A 23,706-nucleotide genomic window follows, 5' to 3' on the forward strand; every position below is an offset into this window, starting at 1 on the left:
TCAGTAATCCAGAGGCCCAGGCTGCTGTTCCGGGGACATGAGCTCCCAGGACAATGGCAAACAGCAACAAAACCTTGCATTGATGTGGCGCCCTTCACATGGTCAAACATTCCAAGGTGCTTGAAGATCAAGCACCCCCTTCATTATAGAATCATAGAATCCCTGCAGAAGGAGGCCATTCGACCCATCGAGCCTGTACCGACAACAATCCCACCAAGGCTCTATCCCCATTACCCCATACACTTACCCTAGCTAGCCCCCCTGACACTAAGGGGTGATTTAGCATTGTCAATCCAGGTAACCTAACTTCTTAGAATCATAGAATTCCAACAGTGCAGAAGAGAGCCATTCGGCCCATCGAGTCTGCACTGACCACAATCGCACCCAGGCCCTATTCCCATAACCCCACGTATTTACCCTGCTAATCTTCCTGACACTAAGGGTTAATTTAGCATGGCCAATCCACCTAGGGGGCATAACTATAAGGTTCATGGTGGGAGATATAGGGGGGATGTCCGAGGTAGATTCTTTATTCAGAGAGTGGTTGGGGTGTGGAATGCACTGCCTGCTGTGATAGTGGAGTCGGACACTGTAGGAACTTTCAAGCGGTTATTGGATAGGCACATGATGGAGCACACGGGAATGATAGGGAGTGGGATAGCTTGATCTTGGGTTCGGACATAGCTCGGCACAACATCGAGGGCCGAAGGGCCTGTACTGTGCTACGTTCTATGTTCTAACCAGCCACCTTTGCACTGTGGGAGGAAACCAGATCCCCGGTGGATGCCCAAGCAGACATGGGGAGAATGTGTGGACTCTGCAGAGACAGTGACTCAAGCTGGGAATTGAACCCGGGTCCCTGGCACTGTGAGGCAGCAGTGCTAACCACTGTGCCACTCAAATTTTTAATCATTTAACCGTCCACAGGATGCGGGCATCGCTGGCTGGCCAGCATTTATTGCCCATCTCTAGTTGCCCCTTGAGAAGGTGGTGGTGAGTCGCTTTCTTGAACCATTGCAGTCCATGTGGTGTAGGTACACTCAGGGCGCTGTTAGGGAATTGGATGTCTCTCGGCTCTTTTTCCCTGAATCCAAAATGTTCCAACAGATCGAGGAGAGAGGGTGATGAAAAATGTAGAAACAGAATATCGCTGTGACGTTCCTTTCTGGAACGTTTGTCTGCGTGTTCCTCATAGGCGTGTCCTAGAGTTTAAACATCAGGTACTGGAGACTTCCTGGATGCTTGGCAACTAAATCAGAGATACAGTGGGGAGGCGCTGGCCTAGTGGTATTATCACCAGACCATTAATCCAAAATCTCAGCTCACGTCAGTGGGCCTGGGTTCGAATCCCGCCATGGCAGCTGGTGGAATTTGAATTCAATAAAAATATCTGGAATTAAGAATCTACTGATGACCATGAAACCATTGTCGGAAAAACCCATCCGGTTCACTAATGCCCTTTAGGGAAGGAAATCTGCCATCCTTACCCGGTCTGGCCTACATGGGACTCCAGAGCCACAGCAATGTGGGTGACTCTCAACTGCCCTCAGACAACTAGGGATGGGCAATAAATGCTGGCCCAGCCAGCAATGCCCACGTCCCACAAATGAAATAAAAAGTCGCGTAAAGGTTGTAATGCTGATATCGGTTCTCTTTCTTTCTCCAGGTGGCTCTGCCCTTCAAAACTCCGACGAATAGGAAGCGGACAATGACTATTGTTTCCATTGCACTGGCCGCTATTCTTCTCGCCATCATTGGAGTTGCTCTCTGGTATTTCCTGAGTAAGTATCTGCCTGTCTGTGTCTGTCCACAATCCCATTGCCAATCAACAGCGTCAATACTAACATGAGGTCAAATCCCTACTGCCAGTGTATGTCCCAGTGTGAGTATACCAGTGTGAGCATAGCCAGTGTGTGTGCTCCCAGTGTGAGTATACCCAGTGTGCGTATACCCACTGTGTGTGCTCCCAGTGTGAGTATACCCAGTGTGCGTATACCCAGTGTGTGTGCTCCCAGTGTGAGTATACCCAGTGTGCGTATACCCAGTGTGTGTGCTCCCAGTGTGAGTATACCCAGTGTGCGTATACCCACTGTGTGTGCTCCCAGTGTGAGTATACCCAGTGTGTGTGCTCCCAGTGTGAGTATACCCAGTGTGTGTGCTCCCAGTGTGAGTGCTCCCAGTGTGAGTGCTCCCAGTGTGAGTATACCTCTACTGTTTCAGTGGAAGGTGGTAACCAACATGAAATATTCACAATTTTTGCACAATTTGACCCACTTGTGTTCCCTCTGTCAACTCCGTCCCTCCCCCTCCCCGGGGGTAATGGCACATCCCAGTGTACACTGGGAGTACACACACTGGGAGTACACGCGCTGGGACATGCACACAATGGGAATATACACACTGGGAGTACACACACTGGGAGTACACACACTGGGAGCTGAATAGGCGCCGAACTGTGGCGACTAGGGGAATTTCACAGTAAACTTCATTGCAGTGTTAATGCAAGGCGCATTGACCCGAACAGGCGCTGGAATGTGGCGACTAGGGGAATTTCACAGTAAAGATTGGGTCAACTGGGGTTGTTCTCCCTGGAAAGACAGAGAATGAGGGGAGACCTAATAGAGGTGTATAAAATTATGAAGGGCATAGATAGGGAAGCTTTTTCCCAGGTTGGAGGTGACGATCACAAGGGGTCACAGGCTCGAGGTGAGGGGGGCGAGGTTTAACTCAGATATCAGAGGGACGTATTTTACACAGAGGGTGGTGGGGGCCTGGAATGCACTGCCAAGCAGGGTGGTGGAGGCGGACACGCTGGGATCATTTAAGACTTACCTGGATAGTCACATGAGCAGACGGGGAATGGAGGGATACAAACGAATGGTCTAGTTGGACCAATGAGCAGCGCAGGCTTGGAGGGCCGAAGGGCCTGTTTCCTGTGCTGTTCTTTGTTCTTTAAACTTCACTGCAGTGTTAATGTAAGCCTTACTTGTGACTAATAAATAAATAATACTTTATCTATTCCCTTCATAATCTAATATGTTTCTTCTGAATTCCAATGAGTATAGCTCCAGTCTACTCAGTCTCTCCTCATAGGCCAACCCCCTCTGGTCCAGGCAGGCGATGGACCTGTTGCTGCCCAGGGTGAGAGAGGGATAAGAGCGGTGGGCACCCCAGAGGCAGGAGATGGCACCCTGCTGCCCACAAAAATGGCCAAAGGTGGCAAGCCTGCAGATCGTGGCATGGTTCCCCAGCAACGAGTCACTACGCAAGTTATAGTTCAGTCGATAAATATTTTCACACGAGCTTGCCCCAAACGTCGGAGACGCTCACGGGCATGTTATTTGTTTTCGACGCTTTCCTTTTGTTTATGAGGCCACTTGAGCAGAATAAGCAGCCGCATTTGTCCCCCTGGGGGTGTAGGCCGCAGGTGTGAGTCGCGGAGAACAACTCGCTCTCGCCTGAGGTAAATGAGGAAGGCCCATTCGGACGTGCATCGCCCTGGCAACCAACAACCAAAGGTAGACGTTGCAGTCTCCTGGGCTGGCAAATAACAAAGCAGCTTGTCGTGATGCCACCACATCTGCTCATTTGTTGTCCATCAAACAGAAGGCCCGGGGTGTTGGGGGGGAGGGAGGGAGGCCCCAAGTGAGACATGGGGTTGCCAACCCTCCTGCACTGACCCTGGAGTTTGTCTATTTATACATCAGAAGTAAGACTTACATTAACACTGCAATGAAATTATTGTGAAACTCCCCCAGTCACCACACCCCGGCGCCTGTTCGGGTACACGGAGGGAGAATTTACCACCTAACCGGCACAGCTTTCAGACTGTGGGAGGAAACCGGAGCACCAGAAGGAAACCCACGCAGACACGGGGAGAATGTGCAAACTCCACAAGACAGTGATCCGAACCGGGAATCGAACCCGGGTCCCTGGGCGCTGTGAGGCAGCAGTGCTAACCACTGTGCCGCCGTGTTGCCCGTGCCAAGTTTCCACGGGTGAAAGGTTACCTTCCAACTCACTGCTGCCAGGCAACAAGCGAGAGGGAGAGAAAGATATCATAGTGAACTACAGAACCATAGAAAAGTTACAACGCGGAAGCTGGCCATTCAGCCCATCTTGTGGCACGGTGGTTAGCACTGCTGCCTCACAGCACCAGGAACCCAGGTTCGATTCCCAGCTTGGGTCACTGTCTGTGTGGCGTTTGCACATTCTCCCCGTGTCTGCGTGGGTTTCCTCTGGTTTACTCGCACAGTCCGGAAGACTGTGCTGGTTAGGGTGCGTTGGCCATGCTAAATTCTCCCTCCGTGTACCCAAACAGGTGCCGGAATGTGGCAACTAGGGGATTTTCACAGTAACTTCATTGCAGTGTTAATGTAAGCCTACTTGTGACTAATAAATAAATAAACTTTATTTTGTCATGACAACCCAAGGACACGTTCTAATCCCAACCTCCTGCCCCCTGGCCCATACCCCCATAGCTTATAGCACTCACGGTGCAGATCCAGGTACTTTTTCAAAAGAGTTTAGGGTCTCTGTCTCCACCACCAACTCGGACAGTGAATTCCAGACACCCAGCACCCTCTGTGTAAAAACCTTCTTCCTCATGTTTATATGTTTTTAAAAATTGTGCATGTTACCTTTTCATTTCCTTTGAACACGTTTGCTTATCAAAATATCAGAGGAGGGATTCTTTGCCTGGGTAGGGGGCTATTGGAAACAGAGGCCTAGGTAATAAAATCTCCAGGGATGCCTTAATCTGAGTTGGTAACTGTGGATCAAAGAATCCTACAAACTGGCCCCGTAGTCGTGTTCAAAAGTCATGGCCATCCTGGGGTTATGATCGTAGAAATCATAGAATCCTACAGTGCTGAAGGAGGCCATTCAGTCCATTGATTCTACACAAACAACAATCCCACCCAGGCCCTATACCCGCAACTATTTATCCTGCTAATCCCTCTAACATACACACCCCAGGACACTAAGGGGTAATTTAAAATGGCCAATAAACCTAACCCGCACATCTATAAACTGTGGGAGGAAACCAGAGGAAACCCACGCAGACACGGGGAGAATCTGCAAACTCCACGCAGACACTGACCCGAGCCGGGAATCGAACCCAGGTCCCTGGAGCTGTGAGGCAGCAGTGCTAACCGCCGCGCCACTGTGCTGCCAAAAATACACAGTCAGGTTCCTCCAGAGATGTGCGGGTTAGGTGGATTGGCCTTAGTGTCAGGGGGGATTAGCAGGGTAAATATGTGGGGTTACGGGAAACGGGCCTGGGTGGGACTGCGGTGGGTCCAGATTCGATGGGCCGAACGGACCCCTTCTGCACTGTCGGGATTCTCCGATTCTGTGAAATGTGGGGAAGACGGGGTGAGTCAACGTTTTGTCACGCGGGTGAGTTGGAAGTTGAGGCGCTGCTCTGGATTTCTCTCACGGGCATGGGAATTAGGAGGCTGGGTCTCAGCTCCCCGAGCCTGCTTCGTCACCCTGAGGGGACCTGGGTAAGATGTTCTGACGGAGAGCGAGTACAGACTCAATGGGCCGAACAGCCTCCGTCTGCACTGGCGGGGTTCCTCCGTTCTCTGAAAAGCTTTCCCTTTAATGTTGCCCTCAGTCGAAAAGCCGAAAATCGATGAGCCGAAATTGCAGATGAGTTTTGTGGGCAGCCTGCGGTTAGTGAATAAAGCCTTCAGCAGCGATTACGGGGACAAAGCTTCAGAGGAGTTTGAATCCGGGATGGAGGAAATCGGCGCAAAGGTGAGATTTCCGAAATGAAATCGGCTTCCTTTGATTGTTTTAAAATTGCTGGGCGTAACTGAGCACGGTGGCACAGGGGTCAGCACCGCTGCCTCACAGGGACCCGGGTTCAATCCCCGGCTCGGGTCACCGTCTGTGTGGAGTTTGCACATTCTCCCCGTGTCTGAGTGGGTTTTCTCCGGGTGCTCCGGTTAGGTTGACTGGCCGTGCCAGATTGCCCCTGAGGGCCAGGGGATTGGCGGTGTGAGTGTGTGGGGTTTACGGGGATAGGGTCCGGGTGGGATTGTGGCGGGTGCAGACTCGATGGGCTGAGTGGCCTCCTTCTGCACTGTCGGGACCCTACGGTCCTGTAAAGGGAAATGCTCGCTGCCCTGCCAAAGTCAGCTGAATGGGATTGGCGGAGAGGCGGTGGCCTTGATTTTTAACGGCGTGCCTCGGAAGGTCTCGCGCCCGAGGTAAACGGGAGATGCCGTTCTGGGAGCCTCACCCTGGGGCAGCCAGGCTGGTAACATCAGGGCTGATGTGGTTAGCAGAACATGCAAAGACTACGTATCGGGAAAATGGCTGTGGATCTAATACACCTCGGGAGGGGGGGCTTCTCCTGTCCCACGGCAACCCTGTAGTGGGCAGGGTGGGGGGGTAGACCATGTAAAGGTCCATCAGGCGGGATTCCCTGGTTTAAGGGCGAGCGTGGCAGAGAACTCTACCCCCGACGTTGATCTGAGTTTAGCCTTGTTGATCTCCCGGGAGTTAACAACATTAAAATAAGGCACGTCGTCTGGGTAACTGAGGGGAGAGGGTGGCCTTGTAGTATTGTAATCAGGGACCCGGGTTCGATTCCCAGCTTGAGTGACTGTCTGTGTGGAGTTTGCGCATTCTCCCCATGTCTGAGGTACAGAGAGGTAGAGAGATTCCTCCCGCTCAGAAAGGACAGCAGGACTAGGGGGCACAGCCTCAAGATAAAGGGGGGACAGTTTAGAACGGAGTTGAGGAGGAACTTCTTCACTCAAAGGGTGGTGAATCTCTGGAATTCTCTGCCCATTGAAGTGGTGGAGGCTACCTCGCTAAATATATTTAAGTCACGGGTAGATAGGTTTCTGATAGACAAGGGAATTAAGGGTTATGGGGAGAAAGCGGGAATGTGGAACTGATCCACTTCAGATCAGCCATGATCTTATTGAATGGCGGGGCAGGCTCGAAGGGCTAGATGGCCTACTCCTGCTCCTATTTTTTATGTTCTTATGTCTGAGTGGGTTTCCACCGGGTGCTCTGGTCTCCTCCAAAGATGTGCGGGTTAGGTTGATTGGCGGTGCTAAATTGCCCCTTAGTGCAATTAAGGGGATTTGTAATCCAGGCACCTAGCGTAATGCTCTGTGAACCCAGGTTCAAATCCCACCACTGCAGATGATGAAATTTGAATTCAATTTTTTTTTAAATGTGGAATTAAAAGTCTAGTAGTTTCTATGATTCCTATTCTATGAAAAGTGATTGCTAAATTTGTGGAACTATTTCTCCTTTAGGTCAAAGAAGCTTTCACATCTTCAGGCATCAAATCGTATTACAATAAATCGGAGGTCTTCACCTTTGGGTAAGAAAACAATTAGTTTCTTACTTTTCTTTTTATCCTCCATCCAAATAAACAGACAAGACACTAAATTTAAAGTTTAAAGTTTATTTATTAGTGTCACAAGTAGGCTGACATTAACACTGCAATGAAGTTACTGTGAAAGTCCCCCAGACTCCGGCGCCTGTTCGGGTACACTGAGAGAGAATTTAGCACGGCCAACGCACCTAACCCGCACATCTTTCGGACTGTGGGGGAAACCAGAGCACCCGGAGGAAACCCACACAGAGATACGGGGAGATGCCGAACAGACAGTGACCCAAGCTGGGAATTGAACCTGTGTCCCTGGCGCTGTGAGGCAGCAGTGCTAACCCACTGTGCCCCTAGTTAGACCTCAGCTGGAATATTGTGCACAGTTCTGGACGACACACGTAGGCAGGATGTGACCGCTTTGGAGAGAATGCAGAAGAAGTTTACAAGAATGGTTCCAGGGATGAGGAACTTCAGTTATGAAGACACATTGGGGTGGCCCAGTGGTTAGCACTGCTGCCTCACAGTGCCAGGGACCCGGGTTTAACTCCGGCCTTGGGTCACTGTCTGTGTGAAGTCTGCACATTTTCCCCGTGTCTGTGTGGGTTTCCTCCGGGTGCTCCGGTTTCCTCCCACAAAGAAGGAGATTTGAGAGAAATGCTCAGAATCACGAGGGAGCTGGACTGAGTAGAGAGGGTTCCCACTTGTAAAAGGATCGAAAACGAGAGGGACACAGATTGAAAGTGATTCGCAAAAGGAGCAAACGTGATGCGAAAATAAACCATCGGACGAGTGGACCACTCGCCTAATGAAGGAGCAGCGCTCCAAAAGCTCGTGATTCCGAATAAACCTGTTGGATTTTAACCTGGCGTTGTGAGACTTCTTACTGAACTTAATATAAGGTAAGTCCTTTCAAACATCTGATGGCAACAGGGAAGAAGCTGTTCTTGAGTTGGTTTGGATGGAATCTCCGACTTTTATATCTTTTTCCTGATGGAAGAATGTAGAAGAGAGTATGTCTGGGGTGCGTGGGGTCCTTGATTATGCTGGCTGCTTTTCCAAGGCAGTGGGAAGTGTAGACAGAACCCGTGGATGGGAGGTTGGTTTGCATGATGGATTGGGCTACATTCACAACCCTTTGCAGTTTCTTGTGGGCTGGGACAGAGCAGGAGCCATTCCAAGCTGTGATAAATCCGGATATTTACTGTTTAACGTTGCCCTGATAGCTAACCTCCTGTTAAATGAACTTCTGTTCCAACAGTGAAGGCAGTCTGTTGTCCTATTTCTGGATAGATTTTCGAGTAACAGAAAAGCAGCGGAAAAACCTGACCACGGATTTGGTGAAGTCAACCCTGAACAAACATTTTCTGGCTGAGTCAACTGATCATCAGATCCAGTCATCAGGAACCTCCATAACCAGTCAGTATTTCCACACTACTGTCTCAAAATGTGGTTCCAGTTGTCGTCCTGTGGGGCAAGGGAGTGTTAAACGGTGGAAGAATATTAATTATTCAGACCTGAAAAGCAGAAGTAGGCCATTCGGCCCATCGAGTCAGCTCCACCATTCAAAGAGATCATCACTGATCTGATTTGATAATCCACTTATCCCGCCTTTTCCCCCGTAACCCTCGATTTCCCTTACCGATTAAAAATCTCTCTATCTCAACCCTTGGACCATACTCGACGACGCAGCCTCTACAGGCCTCTGTGGTAAAGAATTCCACAGATTCACCACCCTCTGAGGGAAGATATTCCTCCTCATCTCTGTCTTAAATGGGTGACACCCTCACTCTGAGATTATGCCCTCTGCTCCTAGACTGTCCCACAAAGGGAAAACAACCTCTCTACCCTGTCAAGCCGCCTGAGATTCCAATATGTCTCAATAAGGTCCCCTCTCATTCTTCTAAATTCCAATGAACACAGGCCCAAACTACTCAACCTCTCCTCACCAGAAAATCCCCTCCATACCCGGGATCGACCTGGTGAACTTTCTCAGGACTGCCTCTTTCCTTAGAAATGGGGATCAAAACTCAAGGTCCAAATAGTGCCGTGTAAAGTTTTAGCAAGACTTCCCTATTTTTATACTCCATCTCCTTTCAAATAAAGACCAACATTCCACTTGCCTTCCCAATTACCAGCTGAATTTGTATGCTAGCTTTATGAGATTCATGCACAAGGGCGCCCAGATCCCTCCGTGCTGCACTTTCTGCAGTCTTTCTCCATTTAAATAATATTTAACTCCTTTATTCTTCCTGTATCACTTCACATTTTCCTACATTACATTCCAACGGCCAAGTCTTTGCACCTAACTTGTCCATATCCCTCTGTAGACTCTTTGGGAGCGATTTTCCAGCCACGCTCACCCCAAGGCCAGAAAATCCCAACCTAGGTCAACGGATCTTTGAATGGTCCGTGTCCCGCTGGCTACGATTCCTGTGGTTGGAGGGATGGGGGAATTCCTCCCTTTGTATCTTTCTCACTGCTCGCCTTCCCTCCTATCATGTGTCATCAACAAACTTGGCAATAGTACATTCACTTCAAGGCCATGAAGTCAAGGAAGGTTATCTGACTTAAGATGCAGATCAAGTCTCCACTTGCCTGGATGGATGCAGCTCCATGAAGCTCGACACCAGTAGCCCGCATGATTGGCACCCCATCCTCTCCCTCCACCAGTCATGTGTATCATTCACAAGATGCTCTGCAGCAACCCACCTTCCAAATCCATGAGCCCTACCATCTAGAAGGACGAGGGCAGCAGATACATGGAAACACCACCACCTGGAGGTTCCCCCCCCACCCCTCCCAAGCCACTCATCATCCCAACTTGGAAATATGTTGGCCATTCCTTCACTGTCGTTGGGTATGTGTTCCCATGTTTCATTCTTGGTTATATGCTCACGTTACCCTTTGCACCTTCTCTTATTCTTCAATCTCCATCTTGATCTCCCCGTTCCTCCTCAGGAGATAGATAAATGAGCCCTCTGCCTCTGGAGCTTTGCCAGCCCAAGTAGTAGCTACAAGAGTGACTGGTAAAAGCATGCAGAAACGCAATGAGGGAAAAGGAATTTGCCTCATTAAATCTGTGATGCCCACTGACCACTTATAATGTTCCATTGATTAGAGTCACAGAGGTCTACAGCAGCGAAAAAGGCCCTTCAGCCCATTGCATCTATGCTGGCGAAAGATAAATATTCGAACCCCATTTTCCAGTAACTATGCTCCCTGGTCATTGGTCCCATCAAGGGGAAAAATTTATTCCTGTTGACTCTATTTATGACTCTCATAATTTTGTACACCTCAATCATGTCTCCCCCTCATGCCCCCTCAGTCCCTCCAGCTCAGGCAACATCCCAGTAAATCTCCTCTGCACCCTTTCTAGTGCTATCACATCTCTCCTATAATGTGGATTCCAGAACTGCACACAATACTTCAGCTGTGGCCTAACCAATCTTCCATATAGTTCCAACATTACCTCCCTGGTCTTTAATAGGGGGCGATCTAACAAAGAAAGCGCTAAATCCAGGACAAGTGTGAAAACGGACAGTTTGTGATCCATTTTTGTTTGGGCAAATCCAAATCTGTGATCTTATGCATTCAGAGTGAGAAACCAAACCTCAAAAACCCCATTTCTCACCTGTAGCAGAGAGGTGGGGGTGGGGGGAGGGAAACAGGGCTTAAATTTCCAGAATGCCAGCTGAGAGCAACAGAGGGCACCATTGCACATGCGCATGTCTCTGTTCTGAGAGCAGAGAGGCCTGTAACTCATGCTCTGCTGCTCTCAGTCAGCCTCCATGGCCTAAAGCAGGCACCCACCCCTCCCTCACCGCCCCTCCAGAGTACCATGTGTACCCATGGTCTACCATGACCAACACCACCACCCCCGCCCACCCTACAGCCAGACGAATCAACCTCGGTGACCACAACCCCCCCCACCTCTCAGCCCCAACTGTTGGACGTCCGTGTCCACCCCTTCCCTGCCTGGACTGATTTGCCCCCATTACCCCTCCCCCCCCGACCAATCTCACTGCAGAGTTGCAGCGCCCAACCTCCCCCTGCTCGCCCCAATTGCAATACCAAGTGTGTAGCTGTTCCTCTCCCCGCCCCCCGACCTGTCACTGATTGGCCACTCCACCGGCCCATCTAGGCCTGTCAGGAAGATGTTGCCACTTTTATTCACAAACGTCCCAGTGGCAGACCAAGTCGAACTTTACAACGTCTCTCTCTCTAACCTGACAGTAAACATTACCGACCCCAGAGCAGTTAGTGCCCTTCTGTTGACATCACCCTGCCATTGTCCCAGTGCATTCCACCCAGCTCACAACAAGCTCTGTAAACACTTAACCCTCACTGTGGATCCAAATTTTAATCAGTTACCTATCCAGCTCTTCTTAAAGTTGATGCACCACTGACCACTTTGGCTTTTGTGAGGGGAAAAATGTTCTTTTTCTTTACCAACTCAGACAAATAAACATAGAAATGTGTGCAGGAGGTTTTTCCATTGAAGCTTATTTATTATCGTTACAAGTTAAGTTGCTGTGAAAATCCCCTAGTTGCCACACAGTGTTCAGGCACACTGAGGGAGGATTTAGCACGGCCAATGCACCCTAACCAGCGCGTCTCCCGCACTGTGGGAGGAAACCGGAGCACCCAGAGGAAACCCACGCAGACATGGGGAGAATGTGCCGACTCCGCACAGACAGCGACCCAAGCCAGGAATCGAACCCGGGTCCCCGGCGCTGTGAGGCAGCAGTGCTAACCACTGTGCCACTCCTAGATAAGACCGTCCATCTCCCTCTAGCACACTCTGTCGCTCAGGTAACTTGCTGTGTTTCTTGACTCAACCTACAATGTCTTTGTAACTCTTAAAACTGTAATCCAGCAATTGGATACTTCCCAGGCTCACAAACCCAACCCAGGAGAGCCGGGAAGGTGGGATTTTTATTCTGGGGGGTGTGGGGTGGGGCTGGGTTTCGCAGACGGGACTGCCACCCCTGGAATGAGTGTAGAGGCTGCCGGGTGTGGGGGCAGGCTGGGCAGGAGGTCTGTCCCCGTGCCCCGGTACTTGCTGAAGTTACTTTTAAAAACAGAACAAAATGATAAACAGTCCTCATCCCCGCACCCCTCCACAAGCCCCACAGGCTCTTCATGATCCATCCATCCCCAGTCCCTGCCATCTCATGCCCCTCACAGTCCTGAAGAATTGACATCACAGCCAGTGCCCCTCTACCCACCCCTCTATAGCTCTTCAGACCAGCGTGTCATCCTATTCTCCTACACCTGCCCCCATGGCCACTTGTATCATAGAGGCCTTTCGGCCCATCGAGTCTGCACTGAACACAATCCCACCCAGTCCCTACCCCCATATCCCTACATATTACACCCACTAATCCCGCTAACCTACACATCCCTAGACACTAAGGGGGAATTTCTTAGCACGGCCAATCAACCCAACCCGCACATCTTTGGACTGTGGGAGGAAACCGGAGCACCCGGAGGAAACCCACGCAGACACGAGGAGAATGTGCAAACTCCACACAGACAGTGACCCGAGCCGGGAATCGAACCCTGGACCCTGGAGCTGTGAAGCAGCAGTGCTAACCCACTGTGCTACCGTGCTGCCTATGCCACTCGTTATCACCCCACAGAACCCCTCATACTGCCCCCGCTCATCACCACACCCCTTTAATGGCAGCACGGTGGCGCAGTGGTTAGCACTGCTGCGTCATGGCACCAGAGACCCGGGTTCGATTCCCGGCTCGGGTCACTGTCTGTGTGGAGTTTGCACGTTCTTCCCGTGTCCACGTGGGTTTCCTCCGGGTGCTCCAGTTTCCTCACACTCCAAAGATGTGCAGGTTAGGTGGATTGGCCATGCTAAATTACCCCTTAATCAAACTCAGCTCCCTAATGCTGTGAGGGAGCAGTGTTAACCACTCTACCCCCGTGTCACCCATATGACAAAACGACCAAGCTGTGTTGTACTAGTTTTGAAGCTGCGTGGTGTTATTTCTAAAAATTTATAAGCTTGAATGAAAATATATTTTTAAAAGACTAAATAGCACGGATTTCAATGAGTTTCCTCTCTTTATTTTCCAGAGTTGTCGCCCAGAGATTTGAAAATCTTGACAGCAGCGACAGGTAACAGAGTGGCGGGTCCCTGTTGGGTCAGTTTGAAAGCTGCAATGCCGTCATTTAATTTCTGGAAAGTTCTTTTTGCCCAGATGAGCAATGGGTCCCGTTGCCTCGCCAACCGCAGCCATCTTGCTCGATCCTGGATGACTATTCAACTTCCTCAGTGGCACATTGGCCTTGGCACCGCAGGCTGGGCCCCCGTCTTTTGAACCTTGAAGCCTGAGGATTCACAGAATCATTGAATCCCTCCAGTGTAGAGGCAGGCCATTTGGCCCATCGAGTCAGCACTGACTCTCTTACACAGACCATGTATTTACCCCACTAATCCCCCCTAACAGAATCGAAACCCAGGCCCAGCCAAATATTCCTGTGACCCTGCAAATTCACTATTGGTAATCCACCTAAACTATATATCTTTGGACACTAAGGGGCAATTTAGCATGGCCAATCCACCTAACTGCACATCTTTGGACACTAAGGGGCAATTTAGCATGGCCAATCCACCTAACTGCACATCTTTGGATACTAAGGGGCAATTTAGCGTGGCCAATCCACCTAACTGCACATCTTTGGACACTAAGGGGCAATTTAGCATGGCCAATCCATCTAACCTGCACATCTTTGGACACCGAGGGGCAATTTAGCATGGCCAATCCACCTAACCTGCACATCTTTGGACACTAAGGAGCAATTTAGCATGGCCAATCCACCTAACCTACACATCTTTGGACACTAAGGGGCAATTTAGCATGGCCAATCCATCTAATCTACACATCTTTGGACACTAAGGGGTAATTTAGCATTTTCAATCCACACAAACTACATGTCTTTCGGACTGTGGGAAGAAATCTGAGGAACCAGAGGAAACCCATGCAGACACGAGGAGAACATGCAAACTCCACACAGACAGTCACCCAAGGCTGGAATTGAACACGGGTCCCTGACACTGTGAGGCAGCAGTGCCAACCACTGTGCCCCCCATGCCGCCTGATTTGAGTACCACTCCAGGGGCACAAAAAGCCCGACTCCGGTGCAGCACTGAGGGAGTGCCACCCTGTTGGAGGTGCTGACTGTCAGATGAGATGTTAACCCGGGACCCTGTCCCCCCTCTCTCTCTATGGAGGATGTAAAGAAAATGCCCCAGGGTGTCGTTTAGCAGAGGAGCATGGGGAGGTATCCCAGCGACCGTCCGAGAGTTTACCCCGCGGTCAAAATCACCAAAAAAGGCTATCTGACCTCGGTGACATTGGATGCTGTGGTTGGTACATCGGCGATAGGCAGAGTTGAGGCCACGACCAGACCAACTGTGATCTTATTGCACAGGAAAGCATTCTAGACGGACTGAATGGCCTAATTAGAATCATAGAATCTCACAGTGCAGAACAGAGGCCCATCGAGTCTGCTCCATCATTCGATCATTCCTGACAGGTTTCTCAACCCCATTCTCTCATCTTTTCCCCGACTTTTGATCCCCTTACCAAGCAAATCTATCTCTGTCTTAAATATACTCAATGACCCGGCCTCCTCTGTGGCAATGGATTCCACAGATTCATCTCTCTCTGGCTGAAGAAATTCCTCGTCATCTCGGTCGTCCCTTTACTCTGAGGCTGTGCCCTCGGACTCTAGTTTCTCCCACTAATGGATGCATCTTCCCCGTATCCACGCTATCCAGGCCTTTAAATCCTAGCATCAAAAAGCTGACCAGTTGTGTCAAAGCCTACTCTGCACTTTTTATTATTGTTCTTCATGCTCATCCCTGATCGCCCTTGAGAAGGATGTAGATTTACGTCAAGTAACTAAATCCCTCAGACAGGTGGGCGTAAACGCCTTTGTACTGGGGAATCACGGGAGAGATCAGGCCCGAAACAGGCCTCAGGCCTAGGTACTCCCTCAGTTTTCTGAACCTACTGGAAGCTATGGGCAACACGGTATCAGCACTTCTGCCTCACAGCACCAGGAACCCGGGTTCGATTCCAGCCTTGGGTCACTGTCTGTGTGGAGACTGCACATTCTCCCCGTGTCTGCCTGGGTTTTCTCCAGGTGCTCCAGTTTCTTCCAACAGTCCAAGGTTGTTGGGACATCGTAAGGTTAGGTCGATTGACCATGATAAATTGTCCCTTAGTGTTGTGAGTATTAGTGGGGTAAATAAGTGAGATTACGATGATAGGGCCTGGGTGGGATTGTTCTCGGTACAAGATTGATGGGCCAAATGGCCTCCTTCTGCACTACAGGGATTATATGATGATTTGGAATTAAGAATCTACAAATGGCCGTTGCCGCTTGTTGGAAAAACCCATCTGGTTCACTAACGTCCTTTGGGGAAGGAAATCTGCCATCCTTACCCGGTCTGGCCTACATGTGACTCCAGAGCCACAGCGATGTGGTTGACTCGCAACTGCCCTCCAAGGGCAACTAGGGATGGGCAATAAATGCCAGCCCATGTCCCACGAATGAATGGAACAAAAAAAAATCAAGGGGTTGATATGCTACCCGAGACTCACGGTTCCTCCCTGCTTTGTTTCCTGCAGATTGCCACAGTTATAGCTACATCCACTCGGACAAAAACACTGTACTGACTGGGCCAGAATCGGACTCCAGGAGTTGCTTCTGGCACATCCAGGGCCCCAGTGGCCTATTAATCAGGCTCCGCGTGGAGTGGTTACTCATTGGCTGTAGCGACTGGATTGCCATCTACAACGATGTTGCACCCACTGGTTACACACTGCTAACATCGTGAGTCCTTCAGCTTTTACATTTACCTTCTAGCCGTCACGGGGAACGAAAACCGCAACTGGGCTCACATTAACACTGCAATGAAGTTACTGTGAAAAATCCCCGAGCTGCCGCTGCTCTGGCGCCTGTTCGGGTACACCGTGGGAGAACTTCAGCACCTCACCAGCATGCCTTTGGGACTGTGGGAGGAAACCGGAGCGCCCAGAGAAAACCCACGCAGACACGGGGAGAATGTGCAGGCTCCGAGTGACCCAAGCCGAGAATCGAACTCGGGTCCCTAGGTCGCTGTGAGGCAGCAGTGCTAACCACCGTGCCACCCATAAATACACTGCCAAAGTCCAAAGTCAACAATTTCACATTTTCCCACTTTATGCTCCCCTCTGTCAAGATTTTGCCAACTAAGTTACACTATTTACGTCCCTTAGAAAACTCCTTGGTCGGAATTTTACCGTCCCACCCACCACAGGAATAGGAGAGGGGGTGGGGGGTGGCAGGGGGGGTGGGGGGTACCATGGGAAAGTCTGTTGACCTCGGCTGGGTTTCGGGACAAGGGAGGCTATTAAATCCCGCCCTTTGTATCCTCCTCACAACTTACTTTCCAGCCCATCGTCACGTCAAATAGATTAGGTGCCGAGACTCGCATTCCAACCATTATTTTGTACGTTGAGTTTGTGTCTCTATATGCCCTGTTTGTGAACTGAACTCCCACTCACCTGATGAAGGAGCAGCGCTCCAAAAGCTAGTGGCTTTTGCTACCAAACAAACCTGTTGGACTTTAACCTGGTGTTGTGAGACTTCTTGTTGTGTTTACCCCAGTCCAACACCGGCATCCCTACATCATGGCCTCACAGTGCCAAGGACCCGAGTTCAATTCCCGGCTTGGGTCACTGTCTGTGCGGAGTCTGCGCATTCTTCCCATGTCTGCGTGGGTTTCCTCCGGGTGTTCCAATTTCCTCCCACTTCCAACAATATGTGATTCGTAGATGTGTAGTTGTCCAAGGTCAGTTGAGAGTCAGCCACGTTGCTGTGGCTCTGGAGTCACATGTAGGCCAGACCGGGTAAGGATGGCAGATTTCCTTCCCTAAAGGGGCATTAGTGAACCGGAATATTTTTCTGGCAATCGACAATGATGGCATGGTGTCACAGAGGTTAGCACTGCTACCTCACAGCGCCAGGGATCTGGGTTTGACTCCTGGCTCGGGTCACTGTGTGTGTGCAGAGTCTGCATGTTCTCCCCATGTCTGCGTGGGTTTCCTCCACAGTCTGTAAGACATGCTGGTTAGATGCTAAATTCTCCCTCAGTGTACCCGAACAGGAGCTGGAGTATGACAACTAGGGGATTTTCACGATATCTTCATTGCAGTGTTAATGTAAGCCTACTGTGACACTAAAAATAAACTTTAATACTAGGCGGAACAGTTACACTTTATTTCTTCTTGTCCTAATGATTACCCAGTTTCATTCTCTATTCTCTCTCTTGGTTCAGGGTTTACAAGTGCAGCTGGAAAGAACCTGTAGTGGAGATATTCTCATCCGCTAATGTGATGTCGGTCATTTGGAAACAAGGCCAGTACAGTTACTATGACCCATTCAGGCTCTCCGCACAGGCTATGGCGATGCCTGGTAAGTGAGTCAGTATTTGTCCACTCGCAGACAGACTCAGTCAGCGATTCCAATTCCGATCCTTCAGCCCTGCTGGAAGTCCCTCGGGGTGGAGGGTGAGGGGATTTGATCTGATTTATTATTGTCTGGGAACCAGTGAAAAGTATTGTTTCTTGCACGCTATGCAGACAAAGCATACCGTTCATAGGGAAGGAAAGGAAAGGGGGCAGAAGTTTCGGGGGAGGCAATGGCCTAGTGGTATTATCGCTGGACTATTAATCCAGAAACTCAGCTAATGTTCTGGGGACCCAGGTTCGAATCCCACCACGGCAGATGGTGGAATTTGAATTCAATAAAAAAAATCTGGGATTAAGAATCTACTGATGACCATGAAACCATTGTCGGAAAAACCCATCTGGTTCCTTGAGGGAAGGAAATCTGCCGTCCTTACCCCGCCTATATGTGATTCCAGAGCCAAAGCAAAGTGGTTGACCCCCAACTGCCCTCTGAAATGGCCTAGCAAGCCACTCAGTTGTATCAGCGATTCAAGAAGGCAGATCACCATAACCTTCGGGGTGGCATGGTAGCACAGTGGGTTAGCACTGCTGCTTCACAGCTCCAGGGTCCTGGGTTCGATTCCTGGCTCGGCTTACTGTCTGTGTGGGGTTTGCACATTCTCCTCGTGTCTGCGTGGGTTTCCTCCGGGTGCTCCGGTTTCCTCCCACAGTCCAAAGATTAGGTTGATTGGTCATGCTAAGAAATTGCCCCTTAGTGTCTAGGGATGCGTAAATTAGAGGGATTAGTGGGTACAATATGTAGGGATATGGGGATAGGGCCTGGGTGGGATTGTGTTGGGTGCAGACTCGATGGGCTGAAGGGCCTCTTTCTGCATTGTAGGGTTCTACGATTCTATAAACCTTCTCAAGGGCAATTAGGAATGGGCAATAAATGCTGGCCTAGCCTGCGACGGCCATGTCCCACGAATGAATTTTAAAACATTGATAAATGTAGGAGATATTGGGACAGGTGACCGAAAGACTGCTCAAAGTGATAGAATTTAAGGAATGTAATGAGGAGAGTGTAACGCAGAGGTGTCGAGAGGGACTTCCAGAGCTTGGAGATTAGACAGCCCAAGGCACGGCCACCAGTTTATTTACTTTTCACAAGTAGGGTGGCACAGTGGGTTAGCACTGCAGCCTCACAGGGACCCGGGTTCGATTCCCGGCTTGGGTCACTGTCTGTGTGGAGTCTGCACGTTCTCCCCACGTCTGTGTGAGTTTCCTCTGGGAGACGTGCTGGTTAGGGTGCATTGGCCACGCTAAATTCTCCCTCAGTGCACCCATGTCCTACAAATGAATTTTTTTTAAAAATCAGATAAATTGTGACAGCGAATCCCATAGGATCGAGAGGGGCCAAGAGGGAATCCCAGAGCTTGGCACGGCCACCAGTGGAGGGGCTGAGGGAACCAGTGATGTATCAGAGACCAGAATTGGAGGAGCTGAGATATGTCTGGAAGGATTGTTGGGCGGGAGGAGATCACAGAGACAGAGAGGACCCAAGGGATTGAAGGGATTTGGAGACCAATTAAAGAATCAAAGCATTGTTGGACTTTAAGCCAAGAGTGAGGAGTCAACAGGATTTGGTGTGAGTTGGGTAGCAGAGACAAGCAAAAGGTCACCATGGAAAATCATGGTAGCACAGTGGTTAGCACTGCTGCTTCACAACTCCAGAGACGCAGGTTCGATTCCCGGCTCGAGTCACCGCATCTATGCAGAATCAGCACATTCTCCCCATGTCTGCGTGGGTTTCCTCCGGGTGCTCCGGATTCCTCCCACAGTCCAAAGAAGTGCAGGTTAGGTGGGTGCTAAATTGCCCCTTAGTGTCAGGGGGATTAACAGGGTACATACATGGGATTATGGGGATAGGGCCTGAGGGGGATTGTAGTCGGTGCAGAATCGATGGGCTGAGTGGCCTCTTCCTGCACTGTAGGGATTCTATAAGCTGGAAGGCCGTGTCAGATGGGAATCGGAATGTGGAGGGGCCCTGGATCTCTGCTCTTGACCCCGATTCAGACAGGCCAGGTGTAATTTCAATCCTTGTCGCTTTTGTTCCAGATTGTTCCGCCAATATCACACTGACGAGAGGATGGGAAATCCAAGGGAATGCAAGCACTCCATTCTTCCCTAGTTACTACCCCCCTAACACGGAATGTACCTGGCATTTTACCGTGAGTACAGAATGTGGGAATGAATGGGTTTTGTTTTTCATTCTAAAACTGGGTTTTGTTTTTCACTCTCTCCTAGACAGGTTTGATGCTAAGAGCATGGTCCAGCCATGGTCAGTGGGTAGCTCTCTCTCAAATCTACTGGGTTCAGATCCCACTCCAGAGACTCCAGCAGGGCTGATAGCCCACAGCGGCACTGAGGGAGTGCAGCCCTGCCCTCTTTCTGATGAGACATCAAATCCAGACCCTGTCTACCCCTCTCTGTTGGACGTAAGGGGCGGGACTTTACATAGAAACATAGAAGATAGGAGCAGGAGGAGGCCATTTGGCCCTTCGATCCTGCGCCACCATTCATTACAATCATGGCTGATCATCCAACTCAATAGCCTAATCCTGCTTTCTCCCCATAACCTTTGATCCCATTCGCCCCCAGTGCTATATCCAGCCAGCTCTTGAATACATTCAATGCTTTGGCATCAACGACTTCCTGTGGTAATGAATTCCACAGGATCACCACTCTCTGGGTGAAGAAATGTCTCCTCACCTCCGTGTTAAACGGTGTCCCCTGAATCCTCAGACTGTGACCCCCTGGTTCTGGACTCCCCCCACCATTGGGAACATCCTCCTTGCATCTACCCTGTCGAGTCCTGTTTTTTCTTGACCCTAGACCGGAAAATCCTACCTGAGGTCAACAGACATTTCCGTGGTCCATGTCCCACCCGCTACGATTCCCATGGCGGGCAGGTTAGGAGTGTCACAGTACTTGTTATGTATGTTGGGGCAAATCCCCTTTAAGGGACTGGGTCATGTGACCTGGGGTTGTGGGGTGAGCTGGTTGTGAACCCGCCCTGAGGGCGGAGTCAATGTTTGGCGTGTGGAGCGAGTAGACAGAACAAAGATCTGTGTTTCCTGACGCCTGTCTGTGGAGAAGTTCTTGAGGAGACACCTAGAATAGAATCATACCATCCCGACAGTACAGAAGGAGGCCATTCAGCCCATCCAGTCTGCACTGACCACAATCCTACCTGGGCCCTATCTCTGGAACTGCGCATATTTACCCTGCTGATCCCTGACACTTTGGTCAATTTAGCATGGCCAATCAACCTAACCTGCACATCTTTGAACTGTGGGAGCACCTGGGGAAAACCCACGCAGACACGGGGAGGACATGCAAACTCCACACAGACAGTGACCTGAGGCTGGAATTGAGCTCGGGTCCCTAGCGCTGTGAGGCAGCAGCGTTAACCACTGTGCCGCCTCTCCATAAGCCTTTTAAGTAAGTTTATTTATCAGTCACAAGTAGGTTTACATTAACACCACAATGAAGTTACTGTGAAAATCCCGCCACACTCTTGACGCCTGTTCGGTTACACTGAGGGAGAATTTAGCACGGCCAATGCACCCTAACCAGCACGTCTTTTAGACTGTGGAGGGAACCCACGCAGAGAACGTGCAAACTGCGCACAGACAGTGACCCAAGCCGGGAATCGAACCCGGGTCCCCGGCACTGTGAGACAGCAGTGCTAACCACTGTGCCACCGTGTCACCCACTAAGTACTAAGGGATTTCAGGGTAATATTTCTCCCCAGTGTCCTGGACCGCATTTATCCCTCAATCAGCGTTGCTGGAAAAGATTAACTAGGGTGGGATTTTCCAGCTACGCTCTTCCCGAAACCAGAAAATCCCGCCTGAGGCCAAGAGACCTTTGCACGGTCCACGGGAATCATAGCGGACGCAATGGAAAAATTCACCACTTAGAATTGTTGTTTGTGGGATCTTACTGTGCTCAAATTGGCTGCCCTCAGAAATATTTCATTGAATTTAAAGCCCCTCTGGGGCAAATTTAAGAAACGCGAGGTGCTGATTAACTGCAGGTTTTCTCTGTCTGCATCGAAATTACACTATTATTAATTCGACAGGGGGAAAGACTCTCACTTGTGGCATCAGGAGATTGACTTACTAAAAATATCGACAGTCACACAGACTGGAAATGGGTTTTGGTTTATTTATTTCAAATTTCACCCTGTGGAAGCACTGAGGAAGGTGCGAGGTTACAGCAACGCAGCAGCTGGTGTTATTGCTCTCTGAACCTTTGGAAAGATCCCATCTGGAAACATGTTTATTGCAAGGATCTGTTATGCTTGAGAGGGTGTAGCCAGCAAAGGCCTGTAATTAGGGAGGGTTGGTTTGTGGTTGTTGGATAGAACAAGGCTCCAGAATGACACAGTTCGGGAGGCCATTATGAATCTTAGCTGCCACAGTCCATCCCTTACTGCACCCAGTTTGTGGAGGGCACGATGGTTAGCATTGCTGCCTCACAGCGAAATGGACCCGGGTTCAATTCCAGCCTTGGGTGACTGTCAGAGTGGAGTTTGTACATTCTCCCCAGGTCTCCCTGGGTTTCCTCTGGGTGCTCCGGTTTCCTCCCACACCCCACAGGATTGCAGGTTAGGTGGATTGGCCATGCTAAATTGCCCCTTGTTGTCTAAAGATGTGTAGGTTAGGAGGATTGGCCATGCTAAATTGCCCCTTGGTGTCTAAAGATGTGCAGGTTAGGAGGATTGGCCATGCTAAATTGCCCCCTGTGTCCCATCCACATGTCACAGACAAGTCAAAGACTGGTTTGCATATTTCTTCACTCACATTTGGACTCAATCCTCATTTCTAAGCTGAGCGCTTTATCTTTTTCTCACATTTAGTAGTTAATAAATTGCTGCTTCTTTAACTCAAGAACACCAGATTAAATTGGCTCCTTCTGAAACATAAATATTGGGCTAGGAAGAGGATTTCTGCGAAGGAAGGGACCATTTTTATATTAATCTTGTTGCAAAGCAGCAGAGGAGGGAGGCAGTTCATCCCTCCTCACTGGGAAGCCTAGATGGGGGCCAGATACAGCACTGCCAACAGTTCGGCCGAACTGCAGAACACTGGAGCCTGGGAATGACTTCCCTTGGAGCTGTGGCTTTGCTGTCATGGCTTGATTCAGAGAGAGAGAGAGTTACCAAAACCTTTGCTGGTGTCCGCCGTATCATTCCTCCTTCGTCGTACATTGATACCCCCAAAACTTATTGACTCCCACCAGGCTTTGCAGTTGACTTTTAACTTAGTCTTTGTACGTTCCTGAAAGACATAAATCCCAAACCGGTCTGGGACATTGCTCAGAAGATATTATTCCTGCTGCGATGATGAGAAGCTCCCATTATCTCTGCAGGAGATGGCAGTTTCGTATGGCTTTTGATGCATCCTTCTCCAGACTCAGGGACTAGATCCCTTGTCCCTTGGCTTACTATCAATTTTAAAGTTTATTTTATTAGAGTCACAAGTCGGCTTACATTAACACTGGCACCAAGGGTGTGACTTGTAACTTGTAAAGGACTCAGAAATGATTAAGGAAAGAAGGTTTAAAGTTTAACGTCAGCTTACATTAACACTGCAATGAAGTTACTATGAAAAATCCCCTAGTCGCCACTATCCAGTGCGTGTTCGGGTACACTGAAGGAGAATTTAGTACGGCCAACCAGCACGTCTTTCAGACTGCGGGAGGAAACCAGAGTACCCGGAGGAAACCCACACAGACACGGGGACAATGTGCAGACTCCACACAGACAGTGACCAAAGCCGGGAATCGAACCCGGGTCCCTGGCACTGTGAGGTAGCACTG

The 23,706-nt window shown here is 49.9% G+C and overlaps 1 protein-coding gene across 1 annotated transcript in view; it reads left to right on the forward strand.

The window, feature by feature from the left end:
- tmprss6 (transmembrane serine protease 6) overlaps positions 1 to 23,706 on the forward strand; it is a 54,462-nt gene that overhangs the window by 11,425 nt on the left and 19,331 nt on the right. The window contains exons 2-9 of the mRNA XM_080217506.1: positions 1,667 to 1,781; positions 5,621 to 5,763; positions 7,284 to 7,351; positions 8,619 to 8,776; positions 13,451 to 13,492; positions 16,015 to 16,219; positions 17,706 to 17,842; positions 19,936 to 20,048. Coding sequence (XP_080073632.1) covers positions 1,667 to 1,781; positions 5,621 to 5,763; positions 7,284 to 7,351; positions 8,619 to 8,776; positions 13,451 to 13,492; positions 16,015 to 16,219; positions 17,706 to 17,842; positions 19,936 to 20,048 — 981 coding nt within the window. The remainder of the gene's footprint in view (positions 1 to 1,666; positions 1,782 to 5,620; positions 5,764 to 7,283; positions 7,352 to 8,618; positions 8,777 to 13,450; positions 13,493 to 16,014; positions 16,220 to 17,705; positions 17,843 to 19,935; positions 20,049 to 23,706) is intronic.

This window comes from Carcharhinus amblyrhynchos, chromosome 35, assembly GCF_965287045.1.
Source record: "Carcharhinus amblyrhynchos chromosome 35, sCarAmb.v2.hapA, whole genome shotgun sequence".
Taxonomy (NCBI): Eukaryota; Metazoa; Chordata; class Chondrichthyes; order Carcharhiniformes; family Carcharhinidae; genus Carcharhinus; species Carcharhinus amblyrhynchos.